General features: G+C 32.5%; 1 protein-coding gene across 1 annotated transcript in view; it reads right to left on the minus strand.

Annotated features, from left to right (window-relative positions):
* Positions 1–26,983, minus strand: part of LOC131853192 (carbonic anhydrase-related protein 10-like) — a 41,499-nt gene extending 14,516 nt beyond the window's left edge. The window contains exons 1-5 of the mRNA XM_059204020.1: positions 26,761–26,983; positions 22,995–23,232; positions 7,781–7,831; positions 3,261–3,397; positions 1,932–2,123 (exon numbers count right to left, since the gene is read on the minus strand). Of these exons, the coding sequence (XP_059060003.1) occupies positions 1,932–2,123; positions 3,261–3,397; positions 7,781–7,831; positions 22,995–23,058 (444 nt within the window). The 5' untranslated portion in view covers positions 23,059–23,232; positions 26,761–26,983. The remainder of the gene's footprint in view (positions 1–1,931; positions 2,124–3,260; positions 3,398–7,780; positions 7,832–22,994; positions 23,233–26,760) is intronic.
* Positions 26,984–27,255: the final 272 nt, after the last annotated feature.

Raw genomic sequence — 27,255 nt, forward strand, 5'->3', positions numbered from 1 at the left:
TGCCACTTTCGTTTCGTTTCACAATTCTTCGGACTAGGTTATTCTCATTTCTGATGCAATCACGCAGAAAAACTCCAAGCATAGCCCGCTTCGAGTTTCTCTGCCCGAAGAATTGAGAATCTCCATTGCTCTCTGAGTGACTCTGAGCTTACTTATGAGGCGTGGTTAGCGACCACGTCTCTATACCGTAAGTGATCACTGGCAACACACATTGGTCGTAAACCTTCGTCTTGAAACACTGCGGTAAATTGGACGAAAAGATGTATAGGAGCTTACCGATCGCTTCTCATATGCGGCCCATCTGATGGTTATCAGACTTTGAACATGTCTCTCTTTCATACCCGTGGTACCGTAAGTATTTAGCTTTATATAGATAGACTTTATACAAAGTCGTCTGCGTTGGTACCTCTATCCCATATGATCACGATGTGATGTCGGTGCTGTTCTTATAAATAGACAACTGCCACGACGACGGTTGACAGTTACCAAGTGGATTTCCACTAGTGGTTAAAACTTCTCTCTCTCTCTCTTATTATTTTATATCTCTTTTTTATAACATTAATATGGTCTGTTCATTAATGTTCCCGTCTAATAAATTATTTCTTTCTCGAACTTCAAGGACATAAGAACCACTAAATACATAATTATAGGCCAATAAACCAGCATCATAAAACATCACCCAATAAACGAATCATCACTAAGAAGTCAGTAATTTAAACTGATACATCAGAATGGTATTCCACCAACCCTTATGGGCCGCAAACCCCCAGGGGTGTCGACCTTACGCACTTTACTTAGACGTATACCAAAATGCGGAACATCATGGTAATGATTAGATTAATAGGTGTAAGACGTTCTCATGCTGAAGACATTGTCCAAAGCCTCTTTGTAACTTAAGAGGAACTTCTTACTAATAGAATGGCAACAAAATATGTTGCCATCATATCACTAAGAAGTTTCTATAGAGCAAGAGCCCACGACGGCCAGACATACGTCTTATTAGTAAATCTTAAAGTTCTTGTATGTGTGTCCCCAACACAGGTAAGAACGATCCCCAAACATGAAACCAGGATCGTGGTTCCTTTGGCAGGTAACAGGTAACAAAGGTGTGAAAAATGTCATATCAAATTCCACCATATTTTCATATATTGTTCGTAGCATTATTATAACTTGTGCTGCTCATTGCCAGACACTTAGTGTGGTTCCAAGCCCCCGCCGGATCCCCCTATACCATACTATTTATAAATAAACTTACGTCATTTTAATAAAGCTGAACTTTATATATATTATTGAGAGAACTATTAAACTGAGTTTCCTAAATTGCAAGACAGTTTTCTTGGTTCCTTATCCTACCAGACTCATTGAAACCGTATATTCGGCCTAGTCTGGCCGTCATGGGCTCTTGAGCTACTACACACACAACAAAAAATAAGTAAGTATTATGTAAATACATAATGCTTAGATAATTTTTGGAGCATTGCTGAAATATTATTTTAGCAAATTTCGTATACTAATTCCATCCATAAATAATAATAATAACATATACTTTCAGATTTTTTACCTTTGAGTTTCAATAAATTACGATTCGAACTTGGTAGAGAAAATATATAACGAAAAAAGTTGAGAGCGTTGTTAAAATATATGTAAGATTATATTTCAGTGAAGTAAGCAGTTTGATATTAACATTTTTATATAAAATAACGTTTCTAAGTTCTATGTTCTTATAACAATATTCAAATAGTTTAGTAATGTAATACTTAGTTTTGGTATGTACCTATATATAATATATAGTTAGTTATTTAACTGTGTTTATACACGTGATTCCATCTGTAAAGTTTCCAGACAAGTTTATGTATATTAACTGTTACTACGAATGTACCTGCCATACAAAATTTGCGTTGAGATGATACAATACAACACGTACTACTCACCTCTGCAGGAAATGAATAGCCATTGATGGCGTGCTCTGACCCGAACTGATCGTGCAATCCGTAATGTATATGGATTTCATGGAATTGGTACTTGTAGGAGAGCGGTCCTCCAGTGATGTTGATGTGATGTCGGGTCTCATTCTCCACGGTGAAAATTACAGAGTGGCCTGTATTGCTTATTAATCCATTTATCTAAAACAAGAATAACAGTTAAATGTAATAAAGCCACTCCTACGTAATACTCTGTTGGTTTACGTTTAAAACGTAATAAATTAAAAAGTTACGTAACACCAATATTTGTAATTGTCTAAATACAGCTTAAACAAACGGACGCGGATTCATTTACAGAGCCTCACATTTAAACTCATTAATGATTAAAAAATATTGGGGTAGAATTTTATTTTCACAACAAAATTAATATCCTATACCTACCACTGAATGTAATTTGAATAAATTTATTTGAAAGAGTAGGTAACTGAGTGTTGTATTATTATTATTATTACAAGCTGATATGAAATTTATTTGTTTTATGCTATGAATGAATATAAAATCGTGAACATATAAAATTTAAAATATTGTTGCAGGAGTGGAAATATTCAAGTTCTTATACAATACGCGACTAAATAGAAGAATTCTTATCATTCATAATTCTTATTTCTGCTATAAAGAAGCTTACTTTGGAAGTAGTATTTTGGTTTGAAAAATTACATCAATTCGATAGTACCTAAAAGGTACGAGCGCAAGCATAATAATCTAAAAGAATAGGAATGTATGAAATGTTTTTCAGGGGCGTCACCGTATATTCGATGTTTTTATTATGTCTACGACTGTAAGAAATGATGAACCACTTTCAAATGGAAAACTTATCGCATCTATTATAGATAGATAAAATTTGTTCGTACATAAATTACGGTGAAATAATAGTTTATGTATATTATCATAAGTTAAATTAGGAAAAAAGTTACTACTTTCAGTGGACCCGTAATCAAAATATTTTACAATAATCTCGAAATATCGGGGAGCTTACTAAAAGATTAATACTTTAAATTATTCGACATACATCTGTACAAGTAAATAAAATTAGAATGTCTGTTTGTAATTTCAAATTAACAACTTTCATTGTATTGGTATTTATATGTTGGTATTTGAATCAAAAAGCAATTTTAAAATTTGTCTGATTTCTAAATACGCAGTAGAAATCAGATGGATATTTTAGAAATTTTATTTATTTATTTAAAAAAAACGTTTAATTCCACGCGGACGAAGTCTTGATAATAATACATTTATAATTAAATTAAGATAAGATTCATTATTCATAAAAATACTTACTCTATGTTTATCTATGTGCAAAGAGCGTAGGTTGGGGTCGAAGAGTAGTTTGTCTGGTTCCAAATTGACGGGTGACTGTCGCCGTCCCTTGTTGCATAGCGACCACTCCGGGTTTATCAAGCCCCAGAACGCTGGACCTGTTGGAACAAAGTTATGTCTAAATTAATCTATGAATAAATCTTAACAAATCTACAAACTCTACTTAGACAGTCTGATTGTAGTCTCAATGTGTATAATACTACTGATATATTTACATTATATAAATAAATTATCATCTAACGTATTTTGTTTCTTAAAAAACAACGGAATACTAATTAAAAAATAAGTTTATTTTAAATAAACTTGGGAATAAATTCCATCACTTGGAAATTCGACTACTTTTTCGTATTAAATAACAAAAAATCGTTTAGTTTCGGTGAAAACAAAACTATCAAATTTAGATCCTCCTGTTTTTAAAAATAATATATTTTATTCTTAGTGTGATGAGTAAAGAAATGTTGTTTATTACGTATGTGATTTAATAATTAATTTTAATAATAATACTGTAAGTCCTTCACGATAATACATTACTAGATGCGTTATCTAAATTAGTAAGTTAACTACATAAAACAAACACGAAAGCACAAAACTAAACAAAATTTTACACAAACGGATATTAACGCTCTACGAGAACTACCTAATCATCTAATCGGAATAGCTTTCGCCGTTGCATTGTTTCCATTCATAGCTAATGAATATTAAATCGGCCGGTTTCGAACACCATTTCCATACCGCTTCATTAACTTGTATGTAGGTACTTTAAATACTAAAGTTACATGTATTCGGATAAACAACGGACTATGTTTTATGGACGGGCATGCACACGCTGTTCATTATTATATGAAATGGAACAGAAATTCCCTGTTAATTATCGCTGTGACAATGGCTTATAATAAGCGAACACGTCGCATTTGGTTCGTACCTACATCAATTAATACATATTGTGAATTCAATGGGCAGTGCCCATTATACTTGGATAGGTACTTATCTATGTCAATTCAGAAACTGACGTTTATATTACATAACAATTAAATATAAACATTTTGTATCTGGAGGAAAACTTTGTAAATTTTCTGCCTGGGTACGTCAGTCTCACTTAGTTCAGCCGTCAAGCAGCTTGCATTGTAGTTTGTGTTTCAGTCGTATTGTGAGAAAAGTAGCTGAAATTAGAGGATAAGAAGATTGATTTATTTCTCCGGAATAGCAAGCATCTACGGTATAAAGAGCGTACTATATTAATTGTTCGTCATTATTATGTTCATAGTATCTAAGGTTAGCAGACTGCTAGCACTTCCCATCAGTAGGTCCGAATTTACTAAGAAGACTGTTCCAAGTTAATATACAGGTTTTTACCATAAGTATTTCTTACATAAACAATCAAATGAAGAATGGATTTCTTAAATTAAAATCCTAGGAATATGTTGACCCCATCAACACATTCCTATACTACAGCTTCACGTTATTGTAAATTACAGTAATGCGAAGCTGCAGTAATTAGCAAATTAAGAATAACAATACCACTAATCTAATGTAATTAATATCCCCAGAATAAACAAATTTCTATTTAATTGTTCAAGACTATAGCCCTTCTATGTACTATAGGTAATCGAAGTCTATTAAACATGAACATGCTATGGGAAGCAATAAAAACCAATAACTATTAGGGAGGTTTATCTGAACCCTGAATGTAAACAGCGGTATCCCGAGGTATTTCAATATAGGAGCAAAGTGCTGTGCAAAAGTAGCCAAAGTACTTTGGATCGCGTTCACGGTTTTATTATTTATGACCTTGAAAATTGCATGAGTAAGCCGGCGCAACGGTTGTGGTCACGCCCACTTTATGGCCACGCGTTAAGCGAATTTTCCATTAATGCAAAATACTTTTTCGCTTTTGGCATTACTGTTTGTGAAATTTCACCAAAATTGCAAATGCACAAAGGCATTCTTTTGTGGATGTAGGTAGGTAGATAGTTAAATCACAGTTTTTTTACAATATTTTATAGTGATTATTATATGGTATTCCTCATTTTAATATGGTATAAGTACAATAAATTAAGGAACTATATAATATACTAACTAAATAAGTTACTTTTATAAAATTTTATGTTTAAGACAGTCTATTTTATTTACTATATTTTAATATTAATAATAATCAATATTAACGTACCTATCTAATCCCAAACAAAACAGAGCTTGGTGCTAAACAAGTGACACAAATTTTCAAATTTCTACGAATTTGTATTTAATAAATAAATAATGTACATAAAACATCATAAACAATATGTAGAAATACAACATATATCGAACATAAAATACTAAGTTTGTATTGAGCGGAGGTCGAACCCACAACCATACTCCAAGAAAAGTATGTTAAAGTGGATTAGGTACTACACAAAGGTCGTATAAAATGATAATATAATCTTCTGGCTTAATTAAACAAGTGGATAAAACCACAACATTGGCCCTACTAATGGGACTATGTGTTTGAATATTGCAGAAGCCTATTATTATGTGATGTTGGAAACCTTAAAATACTTAGCCTCGGACGAAATAATAAAAATATGATAAAATTTCATATAATAACTCAATTTGACTTTCTCGTATTTTTAACCGAAATCGAAATCTCGTACAAACATGTAGAAGGATGAAAATATCCGCCTAAAAATTTGATATTTGTACGAGAATTCTTATACGATTGGCATTCCCGGGGTTATATTAGGCTATCGACGTCGAAAAATCGAATGGCTTCACTAGAGTGCCGACTACGTTTTTAATTAAACAAGTTCGGTAGTGCAGGCTATTGTTATTTATTTTATAATATCTTAACGGCTTTAAAAAAAACTACAAAATGATTTATATGTTTATATATTTCACTGTATTTTTTGTATCTGTTACCACTGTTGATTAATATTATTTCTAGAGACAAAGTTTACTCTTGCGTTAGTGTAAATAATAATGTCGGTTTTTATGGTAATTAAAATTTATTTATACACGAATCTGTCGGCAAAATTAACGGAATTGCACCTAATTGTTGAGAAAGTTGTCTTTGCTGATATTTAAGTATTTGGAACAACAAAAATGAGACCGATCTATTTAATAGTAGAACAGTGCCTATCACATTAAAGCTTCATACAGATATCACAACTATATTCCTACAAATACACAGCAAGTAAGATGAACTATTTCTGTTAATGGCAGAAAAAATAATCGAGATTAAGATAGATACTAACAGAAATAACTTTTTTTTAGTTCTTACATTTATTTAGAGATATAATAATATAATAACTTTGTACAACTTCCACTGGTATTCCATCTGGTCCTACGGCTTTACTGCTCTTCATACTTCGCACAGCTTGTTTTACTTCTTGTTCTTATGGCATTGTTGCCATATTACTAACATTAATTGCTTCACAATAGCAAGAAACCTAATAGTTCCATACAATGCATAAAAGAAGCATAAATAACAATAAAGACAAGCACGTTTCTAATACTTCAATTGATATTATAATAATGTCGGTTTTTATGGTAATTAAAATTTATTTATATAGAACTGAAGAAAGATCGCAGATCTATTTAATAGTAGAACAGTGCCTATCACATTAAAGCTACACAGTCAGAAAGACATCGCAGTATATGTATAAGTAACAGAATGACAAGATACGACACCTCACAATTTGGTTCGCAACGTGGGTAATATGAATGCATGATAAATCGCCCGTATAAATTCCGTGTCACGTAAAACCGGCAAAAATGTTATCGGCACAGAGAAATTGATACGGCCCACAAACGAATGTTATGCGGCGGTCTTGCGGATCTATGGTGCATTGATTTTTTTTAACCACATTCCTGTTCTATTAACTATAAGGGAACCTTTTATGTGTATATTTTGATCCACTGATCAAACTGATGATGAACTGAACTGACAAAACTGATGTACTTCGTTGTTTCATTGGAAAAATAGCGCCGTATAATTTTCAATTTACTTTTGTTTTGGAATCCTACAAACTTAAAATACTGAAATTGTTGTTATATTCAATATAAAGATATGTTAAAAATCTAATTTTAATAAATACTTCATTGCAAACATACCTGTTTAATGTATTTTAATATTACCACAATATTTAGAACAAGTTATTTCGTATTGGAGAACATTATGTGTGTTCATAGCGTGTTAGAACGGATTCGGATAAAACTCGGTGTTTTATCCGAATCCGTTCTAACACGCTATCTACGTCCATCTATCTAAAACATGTAAATATGCTATTTAAACAAAGAAATCCAGCATATACAGGTTTAACCATATATTTATAACAAAAAATAAGACCTACGACTTAGCTAATAAAAAATATATAACATACAAGTTGTGTGCAGCAAAATAAACGCTTTAATAACAAAATACTAAAAGTAAGCCACTCGTACTTCAAATGTGGATACATTAACTTCAGTAGCATCTAGAATATTCTAAATTGAACTGTACTCACCTGAAATACCGTCGTAGGTCCACCATTCCTCCCAGCTGACGGCACTCACGGCTGCAATCAAACCAAATCTAATTAAGTCTGCACACCTCTCATTATGAACGCTACAGTCAACCCTACATATTGCAGTAAACTATATTGTAGGCAAAGGTCATCGACTTTTGTAATCGTTAGTCAAATAAAATAATTAAATCAAATAAACGGTTAGCTATTTTAATAACCTCGGTATACTTATTTTTAAAATAACTGGGTTTTAGTCGACAATCATTTATAAAATATATCTCTCCCTAAATCTGTTAATATGAAAACTTACATAGTAAATACTGAGATTATTCAGTGATAATATTGTATGAAAATAATAAATCATAAATTATTTAGATGTGTTCGTTCTTTAAACTATTATACCCAAAACGAAATTTTCACATAAGTGTATAGGTATATATATATATATATATATAATGAACTTATGTGACTATATATATATATATATATATATATATATTTATATAAGTTCGTTATAAGTTATTATTAGTTTAGCGATAAAAACATATATATTGAAGAGAAGCTGTATGAAAACCACTGATGATACGTATGAAGGTAGACTGTCAGAATAATACATTAAATACTATTTCAGTATTATATTAGAATTTTATTATGAAAAATATCAAAATATAATACTTCTATTTTTTGTTTGACAGAAATTAAGTGAACAAAAAATACTCAAGCCTTCTTAAAACAAATCATTTATTCCAGTGAGCGGTTTATTTTCAAGACGAATTTGCGAAAGATTAAAATTTATAATTTGACTGCCTAAACCTTACTTAATTAAGATTATGAAATTATGATACTCATAATATTCCAAGCAATTATTTCAAAAACACTTAGCCGAGAATCTTGCGCGGTAATTATCTGTGAAGTACATTTTCCTATAACAAGATTTTTTTCCACTTTCCGAGCGCTCGGCAATATAATTTGAGTGTTTATGATAGAAAACATTGTAACTAATCTATATTCCTTCACGCTACGTCCCTTGTAAGATAGGTAGAAAGCGTAAAGAGGAATAATACTTTGTTTTATCTTTATAGTATTTAAAGATATAACACTATATTATAGTGTTATAAAGTTAATAAAGTCATCTTCTCATATAAGAGAAGAAAAAAGTAACAAAATCTTTAGAAACGTTATAATCACCATCAGCATAAATAGCAATATTTGTTCCATTAAATAATTTATATTGAATCTTTCCATCATTACATAGTATAAAACAAAGTCGCTGTCGCAGTTTGTCCCTATGTATATGTATGCTTAAATCTTGAAAACTACGCAACGGATTTTTCATATATATGATAGAGGAAGGTTTATAGTGGCGAGTACTTAGTTTATATATAAAAGCCAAAACGTAACCTGCACTTTTGAATATTATTCTATGTTCTCAAAATAATACATTCCTGTACTTATTTTTAAGCCGACACTTTCAAAACTTACTAGTTGTACTGTGTTACAAACGCTAACGTCGGTATAATACGTCTGCCAGCTAATTGCTAAACTAAAATCAATAATAATATTAATTATTTCAGTAACATAACAGACCAATAAACAAAGCAACGATACCAGAATACATAAGTATTACCAGAACTGTGTACTCGAAATACACCTATACGCCGATCTCGAAAGTTACTCGATACACGCCTGATTTATGTTTTTAATTTAAATTTTTGCATTCGCCAGGCGAAGTTTGCCACGGACGCGCCGCCTGCATCACAAATATATGTTAGCTACAGTGGAGTCGAGAGATCGTTTCCAGTTTCCATTCGATACAGCTTGAGCGAACTGTCGACTTTTAATCTTTTAATGCTACTCAACAAACTTCAGCCTCGTGGAATACGTTAGCTTTTATCCGAAATAACATATTGAATAATATTTTGTGTATTTATGTTTGTCTTATGTAGTTGATATATTTACTTTAAATAAGATTGGCTATTAACTATAACTGTCGTTTTGAGAACAGGGATAACATTAACCGAGCTCCGGAGGCTGCATGGACACTAAGTAGAGCTCAGTGCGGCTTAGAGCAACTTTACCGTCGAAAACGGCACCTGAGGCATAGCATCGCCCACATTGCGCCCAATCTATGAATTGCTGAACTTTGCAATAGGTGCAAACCCTTGTGTACGTCTACCAATCGGCTTAGTATCGTTCTTTGTGTACATAAGCTATTTACAAGATTTTATGTCTCAATAATGTTCGATTTGAAATCAATTACGAGTAAGTATATTATTAATGTGTAACCTTTAACGTAACAACGTAACGTAACATTATTATTATTCAGATTAAATTTAATCGTAAAATACAATAATTATAGGATCTAAGTAGATTATACTTTATTTCTTTTTTATACCTATATAAAAATAATCGGAAAAATCAATATAATCGAAGTGAAACGAGCGATGAGTGCATAGTATCTACTCTAAAGGCTTCGGATAAAATCAAAACAATTGTAAAAATTTTTCCAACAAAAGTAAATTTCTTAAATGAAAAAATAATATCAATTTGTAAAATAAGCATACAAATATCTGTATATTCAGTTGAATTATATTTAGATACAAATGTCACATTGAATTCTTATGCATTGTTGCATTTTGCAGACGCGATTCCTTCGCGGAGCTGGAAAGTGCTCGCCCGAGAGATGCCAGTCAGCGTCTGTTGTTTAGTCTTTACTCCCTAATCCCCGTACAGGAGTGCCCGGGGAAATTTCATGTTTGAAACATTTACATTTATATAAATCTAAGAGATTATTTTATTCAAATTGTGTACATCCAAATTATATTATTTATCTGTATTATTCTATTACTGTTTGGAATATTACATACTTTTAAAGGATAGCATACATAAAATTATATAGAACATGGATTAGCCTAAGAAACTTTGAAGTTATAGTCATATTACACATATATTGTAATGAAAGCAAATGCAAATTTTGTTATGCGGAAAGTTAAGCAGTTCCTGAACCACTGCACCGTTTTAAGAAATTCTTTCACTGTTTAAACTATATATTTGATTCAATTCGACATAATCTTCTTCATATAATATATTATTATGTTTGTAATACTCAACTTAAAAATTGGATATGTTTAGAGTATGACAAGTATTATTGACGGCCTCGGTCATTTAGCGGTTTAGCACACCGCTTTACTTCCGATGATCGCAAGTTCGATTCCTCGCACGGCACAAACAGTGTTGAATACACAGAGTATGGTTGTTTGTGTCGGTCAGGGTGTTTTCTATACATATTATGTATGTATTTACAAAAAAAGTATCTATGTATTTATATCAGTTGTCTAGTCCCTATAATATAAGCTCTGCTTAGTTTGGGACTAGATGATGCTCTGGCGTGTGAACTGTGTACAGTTTATTATTATTATTATTGTAATTAAAACTATTTTTTTAGTACTTGATATTTATGTAAAGTTTGTGATTTTGCTGGTATATAATAATATTAACTTTATCTGGCTAAGTAGTACAGATGCAACATGCAGTCTCGTATCAAAATGAAAAAAGAGATCAGTATTTGCAATCACAGTGACATAAAGTGTGATGTAATCAACAACACTTCACCGATATTGATGTCGCAATCAAAATGTTGAAAACGTGAGCAATTCGCTACCGACGAACTCCAGCACAAAGAGCTTCAACCATGCATCGGAAATGAATCAGTTTCCGTTTTGAGTGAGGTAAATGATATTATCTATCTTTCGTATTCATTCTAAACAAGACTCTACTAGGTATGGGATACGGTTCAGTACAGCCGTATGGGCCATATCACAAGGAAACGCATTACTTTCGAGGACACATTGCAGGTAACCATTCCTTGTAAATATAGTAAGGTTCACAAATTTTCAAGAATCAGTAGCTGTAGTTTAAGTGTGGAATACTTCTGCAAATTTACCAATTCAATGACTCCCAATTAAAAAGAGCGATTGCAATAATTGTAATAACATCGGCATATGAAATAAATAAACAAAATCACGTGGAAAATAGGCAATTTCACGGTGCATTTGGCGTTCTTTGCGAGGCGTATGCATGAGCAATGTGCAAGGATACGCCGCCGCACTCGTACCCACTACTCGTCAGCGCCCGCATCACAAAAGCTTCGATCACGCGAATAATTTTAATTTAATTTCTACCATTTGATAGTTGGAATGTATCATTCACAATTATATTGATACCTACAAATTCCACGGCTAAAATATGACTATTAAAATTTTGCCTTTGTCTCTGTGCTGTAGGTAAATATATGTATGTCGTACCAACAAAATAGAAACATTTACGTTATTGTTTAAAAAATATTATTAGAATTATTTTTATATATCAATATATATTATTACAATTATGGTGAACCGTGCAACTTCGTGACCATCAGACTTACTTGATATTCGCCCAATTCACATAATATCCTTTTAAATTATAACCTATGTGTTATTCTAATGTATAAGCTTAAATTTCTTCAAAATCAATTCCGTATTTTTTGCGAGAGAGATTATCCATCCATCCACACTCACAAACTTCCGCATTTACAATATAAGTAAGATACCTATATTTTTAATTTTAAATATGATTTCTACTAAAATACAAGCTCAGTATAGCAATGTTAGATCTTACAGCGAGCCATCGCCTTTAGAAGTCACGTCTAGTGCCGCATTTATCTTGACACACTATATCATAACTGAAGGATTATTAAATTTAATTATCATTAAATTTATTTTTATCTGATTTCAGGGTCCTCCATAGAAGGACTAAAAACAATACATTTGTATGTAGTTCCTTAACAATGACAACTTGAGACTTAAATTCATACGTCCGTAAGTATTCGTTGACGGACTATTCCTTATACTGTGGTGCTAATATTTACAATGCAAACTATTTACAAAATAATAATAGCAATCTACAAAGTAAAATAAACAGAATAGATATATTAATTATTTAATTGTCAAAATATTCAAAGTGAAGATTCAACTAAAATCTTTTTCAAATCGTCCTTTTCATTCACGGTTGGAACATTAACAAAAATAAATTAAAATCTTACAAATTACACTGTAGCAATATCACAGCATCTAAATACTAGCTTTGTATTCGCATTTAACTATCTTGACATTATATTTGGAATCTTAAAAAGCTGTCACCGACTATATCTCATAAGGAAACTCGTGACCGTAACGACACATGCAAGTAATTTGCATTATGATGCCCCGTGTATCCAGTGTACAAAAACTGCTATATTCCTCATACTGCATCGTTATTATTGCATAATACAAACAGGCAAGCATTTCATAGCTCATGTTCTGATCCAATACACTGTACAACTTGAGTTTATTTTCTGGGATCATTGAATATCTACTCAAGCATGACTTTATTTATTTTGCTATTGTGCGGAAAATAAAGGGCATTGTTCAAACTAAATATTATTGTAGTATAACATAAACTATTTACTAAGTACCTACTTAGACATTGAGTTTGCATTCATTGCGTCCGAAGTTTCGAATGGTAAATCAACACATGATTGTAATAATGTTAAATTTTAACACAATGCGAATTGTTCAAGTTTTGAAAATTAATCTGAAAGCATTATTAGTTAACAAAGTCTCTGACTTTAAGAAGCAATGGGAATGGAGAACTTATTATTAACGCTACATTTTGACCTCGGTGGTCTAGTGTCTAGTTTAGCACACCGCTTTACGTCCGATGGTCGCGGGTTCGATTCCTCGCACGGCGCAAACATTTGTATTTATGAGTAGGTATGATTGTTTGTATAAGTCTGGGTGTGTTCTATGTATAATATGTATGTATATACAAAAAAATCTATGTATATGTATCAGTTATCTAGTACCCATAACACAAGCTTTAGATAGTTTAAAATGAATTGTCCGTATGAATTGGCTAGTTTTTTACCACACTTACGGGCGGAAACGAAGTAAGTGCAGTGTGTGTGTGTGTATGTATGAATGTGTCTGTATGTGTGTGTGTGCGTGAGTGTGTGTGTGAGTGAGTGTGACTGTATTTGTACTTATTGTATGACTGTCATTATGTCCTTTTCATCTATTGTTTTTTTAAAATTGAGGTTTTCTCAAAAAATTGATAACATTATCTTCCGAAGTTCTTCAATAGACTTATATAATAAGACCTCACTTTATCGGTTTATAAGTATGCAAATAATGGTGAACGTAGGGTTTTAAATACATTTGTCTCACCTATTTCATGCTCTTTGGTTAACTGTAGGATTATATCTACAACCCTATATCCATTTTTTTTATACTATGATGGTGGCAATCAAGCGTACGGCCTATCTGATGGTAAACGGTTACCGTAGCCTATGAACGTCTGAAACACCAGGGGTATCGCGTGCGCGTTGCCGACCCTTAAGAAACCTTAATATACCCTTCTTGAAAAACCCCATGCTGTAGTCTCGTGGGAAAACCTCGGCAGGAAGTTCATTCCACAATCTAAGTGTACGCGTGAGGAAACTCCTCTGAAACCGCACTGTTCGGGACCATTTAGGTTCCAGCGTGTGGGGGTGAACGCGCAGGCTTGTCTTAGTAGGATTGAATTGAACTAAGTTCAGTCGCCCCCAATCGGAGACTCTGGTAAGAGTACTCTCGATTTCAGACACAAGCTGTTCGCGGTTTGCCTCCACAATGGAAAGAGGGATATTAGCACGCCCGTGTAATATGCGTCCCCCGTACTGTCATCCGCATAGCAATGAAGGTTAACTGTGGTTAGCAGATCATTGATATGCAGCAGAAACAGTGTCGGGGAGAGAACGGAGCCTTGCGGGAACCAGCGTTAATGTCCATGCTATCGGAGCAATCACCGTCTACCATGGTTTTGATGCATCTGCCAGACAAAAAACTAGCGACCCATTTGCATAATCCCTCTGGAATAGAGGGATATGACGATCGCTCAATAGATCGTGATCCTCTAGGTATCCAAAGAGCTGTGTATTAATTACACGCTCCATCACCTTGGTGAGTAGAGATGCAATAGCGATAGGCCTGTAGTTCGATGGGTTTGATCTGTCGCCCTTTTTTGTCACAGAGTGCACAAGGGTGGTCTTCCATGATGACGGAAATTGCCGAGAGGAGTATGAAAACGCGAAGAGGCGCGTGAGTACGGGACACAACTCAGGAGCACACTTCTTTAACACCAATGCCGGTATGCCGTCTGGGCCATTCGACTTGTTGACATCAAAAGACAGTAACTCTCTCCAGACTCTCCGTTGCGTTACGGATATTTCCGGCATAGAGCTACCACACCATGGGATGGTAGTAGGTATGGTGTCCCCAGCGTCTAGAGTCGAATTTGAGACAAAAAGAGCACACAACAAGTCGGCCTTCTCTTTTGTACTGAGTGCCAAATTATCATCCGGCTTCCGTAGTGGTGGTAAGGACGACTGACAAAAGTTACCTTCGGCAGCTTTGGCAAGCGATCAAAAGGCACTACTTCCAGAAGGATGTCGTGCAAGTCGCTCACCAATTTTGCTGACGAAGTCGAATGTGGCTCTAGCAATTACCCTCTTACTAAACCTAGAAGCAGCATATCTAAATATGGCAATGAAATTACGGAATAGAGAGGCCTTACTCATTAGTCCTAGGAAATATTAACGTATTTTGTGTACCATGAGTACAACAATGTTTTCTGTAACATTTGTTTCTAATTCATCTTGGGTCTTTCCCTTCGATCTTCCGCCTACTTCACCGTTAGTTGGTCTATCTGTATGCGATATATATTTTGGTATTATTGATTATTTTTTATATCATTTGTTATGATAGATTCCTGATACTAAATATGCACAATGTATAATGCACACAGAAGTTAGTAGCTGTATGAGTGAGATTAAAAAATATATATAATCAAGGAAATTAAATCCTAAGTAGCGCTGTCACTCACTTTGCATTATTGTGTATCAAGCAAAGCAAAAATGTTCATTCAAGTATGATCTTTAACTCTATTATTATTATAGCTACAGAACACAAACATAAACAAGCGACTGTTCAAGTTATTATTCATAACATATCAAGGAACGCAAACTATGCAATTTTTTCACTATTGCATTTCAACTATAAGTACGCAATTGCTCAAATCATTTTATATCATATAAACTATCCATACCCATATTAATTTCTTAAAAAGTAGGATATGTTACTACTTGTAGCAATTTATGCTATACAGAAAAGAGGAGATAAATGACAGTGCAGTTACCTCAACCAAACACCATGAACTTTGTATTTATGCAACCTTATGATATTACTGTTACCAGCTATTATATATTTCGATCAGCTGGTTGCCATTCTAGTTAAATAAAAAAATATTAACATTATAGCTCATTCGTAACCATTCGAATGAAATTGAAGAAAATAAGCAGTAAGAAAATAAATAAATAAAATCAAATGATGAGTCAATAAAGCCCCTAGTTAGGAAAAGGTAACTAGAGAATGGAAGCAACTTAATATTATCCCAATAATACGTATAACAAATGTACAAATACATAATTGAACCTGAATAAGTTATAGACGGTTCATAAGTGCTCGCATCCTAACGTACAGCGTACAGGGAATATGTAGGTACATTTTGGTTCACAAAATAGAGACTGTCAATTGTGACTACTGTTATTGAATTCTACTTGCAAAATGCGTTACAAGTCGTTTTGTTCCAGAAAAAAAAACGTTTAAGGGATCAATATCACATCGAAATTGTAAAATATTTGGCAAAGGAACATACGTTATACACGCAAAAGAAAATACAGTGTGTTTAAAACTGTTAAAAATTATATGGCAATTTATTAAAAACACTGAATAATTCAGAATTGTAAATATATTCTGTACTTCTCAAAGATTGACCTTCAGTATTATGTCCATATTTAGTGCCATAGCTTATTGGGCAATAAAGCAAATACAAACAAATTTACGTTACGACTGTTATTTCTGTAATACCAGAGGCAATCACAACTCTCGATGTTGTGGTGAACCCTATTATTACTCGATATATTTTATTTTTTCTTTAAAACGACCTCATAATTTGACGACCTCTTGATTGTATTCAGGGTATGATTTATACTAATAACAATACGCTGTCCAGCTCTTAAGCAAATAAATTAATTAACTAACCACTTGACCTAACTGAAATTTAGCCAATGGAAGAACATACTCTAATTCGTTCTCAAAATTATTACTCCTTATATCTTCTTATAAAGAATAATATAAAACTTTTCAAATCTAGTCTATGAATCATTATGCATGTAAAATGTCATAAGAAAATGGATAAAGTGTAACATACGATGAAATTGGGGCTATATTGTACATTCTAAATCTCTAATGAGAATATAGTCTTTGTACTCCTTATTTTTATAAAGAATAGTCAAATAAAGATTTTTGACAGACAACAATTTATATGTATATAGATATAATCGCTACATATAGAGCGATAATTTCGACATCAATTAATAAACCCACACTAAGATACTAGTAAAAGCTGGTTTTATAAATAAAATAATTGAACATAATTTCTTTATAGTGTTCATAATTTTTATTCCAAAACTAAAACGTAAATATAATATTTCCGTCAATTACACGCACGCCATAGCATTAATGATTATTGAATATAATTATTAGATACTATTTCTTTTATAAGACAATTTCGTAATGTAAGTATATTATGTTTAATGTTATATTTTTATTTCAATATATCTTTCTATTTAAAATTGTTCCTATATCCACATCATTCCCCTAAATATTGGATATTCATTTGTTTAAATCGGTTCGCTAATTTACTTTTTCATTACGAATGTGCTTTCCACAGATCATGTATTCACAGACCAGTTATTCTACTTATATTCTTTTTATTATATATTTTGTGAGTGTCATATAAAAATGGGGGGATAACTATAGATTTATACAATGCGAGTTCTTTATATTGGCTTAAATTGCTATTAGCAGTAGGCTAATAACAATTTAATATAATACTTGATTAATCTGTGATTCTAAATTTAGATTAAAAAATGTTCTCTCTACTTATTTCTCATTTTTATATGTGATCTATCGTTATTCTTAAATAATATATATATATACATGACTGTAATTTTCATAATTAATTATGCATACATATATATTAATAATTAATGTAATATTAGTTAAAAAGGAATGTTATTCCAGTAATGATGTCTGGTAATAATTAAAATATAATGAAAACAGAGTTGTTGTCTCTGGTTAATTATAATAAAGCTCCAGTAACAGAAGCGTAGGTAATTTTAGTGTAACGTTAGGATAATGCTCAATGAAGCAAAGTTAAATTAAAGTCGTATGCGGATTTGCCGTCGGTCTCTCGAGCAAAGGCCGGCCACACCTGCTCCAGACTTACTGAAAACAGAATATTGCTGTATGGTTATAGTACTGCATCTACATATTTTTATTTACATTCAAATGTAAAATTACTAAATGAGGCCGATCCAGCCCAGTGATCTACTGTCCAATTTAAACCCAATCGTTATTATAGTTTAAATCTGGCCGACATAAAGAAAGTTTTCGTATCAATTTATATCTTGGATTGCGCCAAATAAGAAAGCCAAAATTTCTTAACCTTATGAATAAGAAAAATATTCTTCATGGTAAACTCCAAAAATATGACACTTTTTTTTTTTTATATCATATATTGAGCGCGTTTGACCGCAATCTCACCTGATGTTAAGTGATGATGTGGTCTAAGCTGTTACACGCAAGCTCAAATAATACCTATTCACTCTTGACTTAAAAGATCCAATGTTGTAAGAGGCAGGAAAAATAGACGCTGGTAGAGAGTTCCACTCCTTAGCTGCTCGCATAAGGAAAGATGATGCAAAACGGTTAGTTCGAGCAGCTGGGATGTCAATAGTGTAGGGGTGGAGTCGCTCTCTACGTCTTGTTGTACGTTGATGGAACGGTGCTGGAGGAATGAGGTTGTGCAGTTCTTGAGCACATTCGCTAAAATGGAGCCTATAGAACACCGATAGACAAGCTACTTTACGTCGGTGATTAAGACTTTGAAGCCTCTTAGCTACAAGTAATTCGTCCCCGATAAGTCTCCTTGCTCGTCTGTCGATTGAATCTAGAGCGTCAAGTTGGTACTGAGCGGATCCATGCCATAAGTGGGAACAATACTCCATGCAAGATCGGACCTGTGCTTGGTATAGCGTTAAAAGCTGTCCAGGCGTGAAGTATCTCCTAACCCTTGAGAGGACGCCCAGTTTTTTTGATGCCGTTTTAGCTCTAGATTCAATATATGCCCCGAAATTTAGGATGGATGATATTGTTAAACCTTGAAGATCGAGATGGTCAGAAACCGGGACAGATGCATTTCGAAAAGTTGGAGATAGGTTAAAGGGGTTCTTTTTAGTGGAAAAAAGACAAGCTTGGGTTTTTGTAGCATTAAATCTCATGAGATTAGCATCACCCCAGTCAGATACCGTCTGTAGCTTCTGATCTATTCGCCGAATCAAACTCTGACGTTGGGAATTCAACTCTGCCCCCCCCCCCCCCCCCGGCACTACTATTAAGCAGGTACCTATCTGAAATAGTACTATCGTCAGCATACCCCAGGGTTTAAGCACATCATTCATATATAGCAAAAATAATGTAGCGGAAAGAACAGACCCCTGAGGCACCCCGGCATTGATGTTAAAGAAGTCAGAAGAGCAGCCGTCAATGACTACCCTTATCGAACGATCTTTTAAAAAGTTCGAAACCCAGCAGCAAAGACTATTAGGGATACCAAAGGAGGGAAGTTTGCTTATAAGTCCATCGTGCCAAACCCTGTCAAACGCCTTGGAAACATCAAGAGATACAGCAAGAGCTTCACCATATTTCTCAATAGCTTCTCCCCATTGATGCGTAGCGTACACTAAGAGGTCGCCAGTAGATCTGTTTTTTCGAAATCCGTACTGTTGATCACTGAGGAGCTCATTGTCTTCTAGGTACGTTAAGAGATGGTTATTTAATATACGCTCCATAACTTTACAAATTACGGATGTAATAGCAATGGGACGATAGTTAGAAGGGTTTGCTCGATCACCTCCTTTGGGTACCGGTTGGATATTTGGAAGCTTCCAGGAGATGGGTACTATTCCAGTTGAATAGGACAAACGGAATAAACGTGTCAGTATAGGAGAAAGTTCAGCTGCGCAATTCTTTAGTACAATTAAATCACATCTAATTGATAGGTATGTATAATAATTCTTAGAGGAAATTCTCTATCCAAAACTCATATGTAGCTATTACTCTATTCAAATAACTTAGATGTGCAATAAATAGGCCAAATAGTTAAGTCTAACTACCTCTACACCTAGACAGTGAGAAACAATACGTCAGGTACTGAGTAAATTTTGCGTTTTCCGACTTGATTTCCAGAAAACAAACCTCCCAAACATATTTGAGAACACTTTCTAATGTATTCCTATGCTACATAACTATAATTTACACTACTGTCTTTTAAAAATCTAATCTGTCATTCAAAATATAATCTGCAATACCTTATCTAAATATACAAATTGATAATAGACAAATAGAAGGACTAAGAAACTTTTCTGAAATGAAAACCAAGTAATATAGATGTATTGAATAGGAAATCAGTTTAAGCTTAGAACACGGAATGCATTACGGTTGACACATGAGTTATGTGATATCCCATAGGACTATCTGAAGTGGTAGCAACACACCTGTCTATTCATAACTACATTAAGCAGATGTAGATTTATTGGTATTTGACAGAAACAATAATGTTAAGTGCTGTTGGAGTTTGAGAAGCTTTTCCTTTCGTGCACGACGCACCTCTTTATATATTATTTAGGTATTTTCTCTATTATATTATATAGAAAAATATATTTGTGATTTTTACTCTTGTTCTGCTAACTATTATACTTTTGTAAATAAAATTATATTATTTCTTTCTAAAACCCATGTTTGCATAATTATATTTACCAGCCCAATAATACAGTCCTTCATTCACATACTTCCAATTATAATGTTAGTTAGGATGAACATGAACTCTTATATAGGTAGAGAGGTAAGTAAAAATATGTGAATGAACTACATGAAAGATGGTGATGAACTATATAATGCGAAAAAGTAATTGAGTGGCTAAGAGTTTCACTAAGCTTACACAGTTAAGGATTTTACCAAAAATTCTCATAAGAACATAAGCAAAATATTTCTGTGCGAAAAATTATAACCCGAAAACAATAGATAATGTTATTAAAGTATGTAAAGTCTATGCATAATCAAATCACAACACCACTTGTTACTAGTACAAAGCACTGTAATACCTATCATGGCTTTCACTGTTGAAATGGATTCCGAAAATCCCGGCTGCAAATTTAGGTCGATATCTCGTCGATACTGTACATCTACTGTAACTTCTATTACGTAGTACTGCTAGGTACGTAGTTACGTAACTACCATTAGATATTTGTGTGATACGCACAAATTTTAAGAGCGCAATGGTTGAACAAAAAATCTGTGTGATAACTTCTATCGACTGACAATTGTTCCCATCACAGAAAACTGTGATGGGAACAATTGTAAATAAACAAAAAATAATTCAAGCAGGCAATAATATAAGCCATAAGCCACATAGGATTCAAATATACTCAGCGAAATGTTCGTTTGACAGGTGTTGTGTTCACTGACGTCGACTAACGTTGATAGTGCCTCTGGCTACCTTATCTTTAATAACAGTTATATTATTTTTAATATATTTAATTAGATATAAAAAACAATTGGTACTGAGCCGTATTTAGAATTAATGTAAAAAAATTATAATAAATTCTTTGACATTTCCTCAAAAATGTTGACATAAACTTCATTCACCATTGCCTTTTTCTTCGATTTAAAAGGTGTGTAAATAAAGGAGCGAAACAATAGAAGGAGAGCAAACAAGGTCATAAAGCACGTCACAAGAACGGGCCTATATATATAATCAGCTTAGTGATAAATTGGCAAATAGCACGCGACCGACGCAGCTGCTTCCGTTGTTGCCGACGGGTGACGGCTTCGCTTGTCTTTGCTTCGTTCACCTAATGCCGTATTGTCGCCATCGTCCGATCAAAGGAAATATTGGCCTGACCTACATTGTCAGTAAACATCGAGTAACGAACATACGAGTAGAACAAAGAACCTGACTCTAATTGGTGGATTTCTCTTGCACGAATAAGCTCTTTCCTGATAGGTACTTAATATAGTTTTTAAACAGAATGAAACGTACCTCCTTAATTAATGATTCGTGAATTTACTACATACATTTATCGACTGCCGAAAAGTCTCAATTTGAGTGTTTATAAGCCATGACTGAAAATATTTTTGCAACAGAAAGAATTTAATCAACAGTAGCATCTAATACTCATGCATATTCTACCTGCTTCTATGCTAGTCATAACAACTGCTGGTGAAACACTTTAAACATATCTATACATAAGAGTTTACAAAATAGTGACATTAGTACTGTAATACGTAAAAGTATATGTTTATGCACCTCTCAGATAGCTCCATGCTTTCCTATATGTTTCACATCTAAGAAAGTGTGACTAAGTACAAGAAAAATATAACTTATAATATTTGTATGTGTGTGTATACTTCAAAACTTATTTTCTAAATACTAGAACTATTTCTTATTATATCAACGCTAAATAGAAATAATACCTATTATTTTATGCTATGAATTAATTTTCATGATACTTAACCATGAGTACACTAACCGTTGTAAAACACTAATTACAAGATTGCATGTTATGCCTTGTATTTTCTGAAATTATATAGAATTTCAGATGCGTTATTAGTTACTATATTTTTATATTATTAATTTCTAAGTTATGATGTACTACTTAATTATTATTGAAAAGTTCTATTTACGTTGCTGAAATATCATATGTTCTTTTTTATGTTTTTTCTTTAATTTGCTTAATTTTAAATTGTTAAGGTCTTATGTATTTATTGGACACTTTTCTATTGTTATTAAATTGTCATTAATGTTAATAATTGTAGTCATGTAAATATAATACAGGAGCAATATAATTATTTTGTTTTTTTTTTATCAGTAACAATTTATTTATTCTTTAATGCACAATATAACTTGTACAAAGCGTGTGTATATATTATTTGGTTATATATTATACTTTAAGTATAATTTACTACATTGTGCTTACCTGTAAAGGAGAACAGTATCTGCAATAAAGCCGACACTATAGCCGCTTGAAACAAGTTGTGCATTGTCTATGACACGGTCTCTTTCGGGCCCGACATCGGATTTGTCTATGATACTCTAGCACTCATGAACTCTTCTTTTAGTCTTTTTCATTTTAAAAATATAATTTTATGGCAGTAAATATTATTAACTGGATATCAAATGCTGTCTCGTAACCATTCCATTTATAGTCATTGTATCTGTAACAAAGAAATATGTATTTTATATTAATAATATTTATTATTAATATATATAATCTAATGTAATCACTATCATAGTAGAGTTTACTATCGATAACAAAAAGAATAATTAAAAACCGTTTTGATTAAAAACCAGTATCCAATAATAGAGTTGAAAATGTCCTAAAAATCTGACTTAAAGACGACTGTCGACTGTCGACTAAAAGACAGTTATCAAAATTGATTTAGAATATTCAAAGATGACCCATTTTACATATCGCAGAAAAATAATATAAATACATTTTATATAGTTTCCAAATAATTAAAACCCCAGTTACAGAGCTCACAACGTGAGTTATCCATGTGATATCATACATAACAATAGTGAGTTCTTTCTTGACGTGGTATAATAAATGCGCTTATTCCCATAGTTCTAGTCGCATTCGACTGTTTATTTCTGATCAAAATGTTATGCTTATGTTATGTTTCTTTTTGATAATAGAAATTTGATATGTCGCGCTGTGCTATGTAACATTCGAATGTGGAGTGTTGGTTTGTGCGCCTCATCGTATAAATAAGCGTAAAGTGGTTCGATATCACGCGAACTGGTCGTTAACCCTGCTTCATGGTGTACTAATGGAGAAGTGAGGGTGTCATTGCGACCGCAACAAAACCACTTCAGCACACCCCGAATGTCAGCTAAGAAACTATAATTAACGTAAGTAGATAAAGTTATACGAGTACATGCCTACTAAAGGATTACTAGAGGTATATTGTTAATATGTATTTCACAACTGTTTATTAACGCAAACATTTAAAATGAAATAATTAATGATTAACAACTTTCTTACTTCAAGATATGTAATTTTGTTAGTATATATTGTCTGGGTGTATATATACACTGAAACTTTTATTTGAAAGAACAACTGGAAATTACGATTATCAGTAGTATCTTAAAATTCTATGTTTAGCAAAAACATAGAATTTTAAGAGTCGATTCTTCCAGTCATAATCATAACTGATATAAGATTTCAGAGTATAAGAATATGGCCAAAAGAAGAGGTTTGGAATTACAACATGTCCAATTTTAATGTAATTATCATTACCTATACTTATAATATGAGTTCGATCTACGAGAAGTTTTAGAAGAGAATTAATAAATTTTAATAATGGCCAATAATAAGGAAGCTGTAATTAAAGGACATGAAATAAGTTTCGTGTTGTCCTTTCATTTAAGAATATTCGTCAGAATCAAATATTTCATCCAAAGAAAAAAAACCGCGGGGTTATGTTATTTATTTTGATTCCACAGTAGAAATATGAAAAACAAATTAACGACCTCGGTAGTCTAAAGGTTCACGCCACATTACTTCCGGTGATCGCGGATTCAATACCTTGCACGATGCAAACATTTGTATTCATGTGCATAAGTGATTGTGTTAGTTGGGGTGTTTATGTATATTACACTACCCTATCCATAAAACAAGCTGTGCTTAGTTTGGAACTACATATAATAGATGATGCTGTGCGAATAGTCGCAGGGTTATGATTATTAATGTTAAGTAATTTTTGAACTATGAAAAAGTTTCTCGTAATTGTATCATGGAAAATATATTATAACTTACTATCTTGTATGATAAGAAATTTTATATAATATTTTTTTTAAAATGCTCTTTAATAATGACTCTTAATAGAAGAGCCATTATTCAAATAGTAGATGGATGGGGAGCATTGCGGACTGGGATGTCAATGAAAATATTTTTTGAAAAGGTTCGCTTTTTCAAAGCTACGTCGTCGTCATATTGAATGCGTTTTAATGAAAAAACATGCGCCGATTCGCAACAGTCAAGGGAATTAAAACCTCCCCACGCGGTGAGGCGAGGCCCAGCTCGGCTGCAATCCCGAATGCATCGGTCAGAATGGAATTTTCATTTATTCAAATATTATTTTTAAAGCTCAGATACATCATACGGTTATATTGTTAATATGTTTCCGTATATTTATGGGCGCTTGCGTTTTGTGTGACCTCCATAACTAATATACTATGTAGATATATTATTAGCTATTTCACCCATTAATAACTTTTATAAAAAATACTTTACTAGCGAGCATCAAGTATGTCTGAAAGTTAAGAACATCCATTATAATCTGTATCTAGGATTAAGATTAATATATAGATCACTACACTTATTAATTTTAGTGTTCGTTGATTTCTTTTGATGCTCTTTGGAGATTTTGTTAATACGTCTTTACATTTAATTACAGTTGTTATTTTTTTTATCATTATAGTTTAGTTTATTATTATAGTTTTTCATATATTACCTATTATAGATGTTTGGTGAAGTGTATTAATAACTTTAAACCTGAAATTGAGTTCGAATGTATGAGTGCCTATGGCAAGACGGATCGAATAGATGTATGTGGGTCATTTTATACGAGAAAAATTTATAATATCAGCTCTTAATATATATAATTCTTATGTTTGTCACCTAACTTCTCTGACCGATTTGTATGAAAATTTTTGCATATGTGCTTTATCTAATGTGCAACTGGGTGGTGTAAATTACAATCGGACTCGATAGGTGGCGCTGCTATCGGCATAACACCAACTTAGATTTGCGAAATGATTGTCAATGTTACATTCTTTTAAGCGGAACTTATTTATTTCTCAGTAGTAAGAATGGTAGGGATGAAGTAGGGTCCGAGTAGTCAGGGTAGAGTAGTAGAGTAGGGTAATATATATATATATATATATATAATATAATTATTTTACGATTTTAGATTTTATTAACACCAAAACCCGGCGACATATTTTTTAAACTAGATAATTTTTTTAAATTCGATAATTTTTTTTTTAAATCTATAAATATTTTTACTGCAGATTTTTATTTACATTTGAAGGTGTTTTTTTTTATTAATAGATATATCTATCTATCAATTTTATTAATAGATATATCTATCAATTATATATAGGTATATTTAGAACTAGTTAAAAGCAGTAAAGTAGATTTTTTTTAAAGATTTTGTCCTTGTGAATAATCGCAAGGTTAAGGCAATCTTTAAAAAAATCTACTACATTAAATAAAGTTATTTATTCTATATATTATACCTAAATACATGATTATTCACGGAAGCACTGCAGAGTTACTGCACAAAAACTGTATATATCAGTTAAAAACTTGTATTTTAACCAAATTAAATTCCTGTGGCAGAATACTATATCTAATACAAAAATATAGATATTAATTTAAATTTGATAATAAAAATTTAAACTATTATAATTTATTATTTTTAATTAGTTTAGTTTCTAGGAAAGATAACAAAAAACTATATTTTGTTAATATCATAATTCATGCAGCTTGTTTACGTACTTTTTTTAAGTCCGTACATTTTTTTTTTAAACATGTGTCTGGATACCAAATTAAAAAAAATATTTTTGTTCTTGAAAATATATCCATTTACTGTTCTGTTCCAAAAAAAAAGTAAAACGAAATTATTTTAATTATATTTCAGAACACATTACAAACAATATCTCGTTACAATACATACTTGGAGAAACAAGTGTAGAGTTGTCGAAATATCACTTTTCTGACATGTTTATAAACTTCAACAATTTAACTTATTATTATTTTTCACGTTTTAATTAAATTATTTAAATTCTTAGCAGAATCTGAAGATTATTATGTTTGCGTACTGAATTACGAAAGTTGTCGAAAAGTTCCCGCCATTTCGCGCGAAACCCTAGCGCTGAATCCGTGTTCACGCCAGCATGTGCGCGATGCGACTGAAGGCCTATTTCCCGATGACCTATACATTCCTGGTTGCGTACCTTACAAGTTTTCTACAAATTCGTACTCCGAGAAGATCCTAAATTCTTTTAACGGACAAAGAAATAAAGACCTTAAAGTCTAAGGAGTTTAATATAATTTCGTAAAGGAAAGCAGACATTTACGTCATTAATATGGATAAAGGCTTTCAAGGTGCTTATACGGAGTTGCGAAAGGTATTAAGTACCGATATCTAGTGACGGGATATCCAACACTA

This window comes from Achroia grisella, unplaced genomic scaffold, assembly GCF_030625045.1.
Source record: "Achroia grisella isolate CSIRO2021 unplaced genomic scaffold, CSIRO_AGI_Agris_v1 utg900, whole genome shotgun sequence".
In the NCBI taxonomy this organism is placed as follows: Eukaryota; Metazoa; Arthropoda; class Insecta; order Lepidoptera; family Pyralidae; genus Achroia; species Achroia grisella.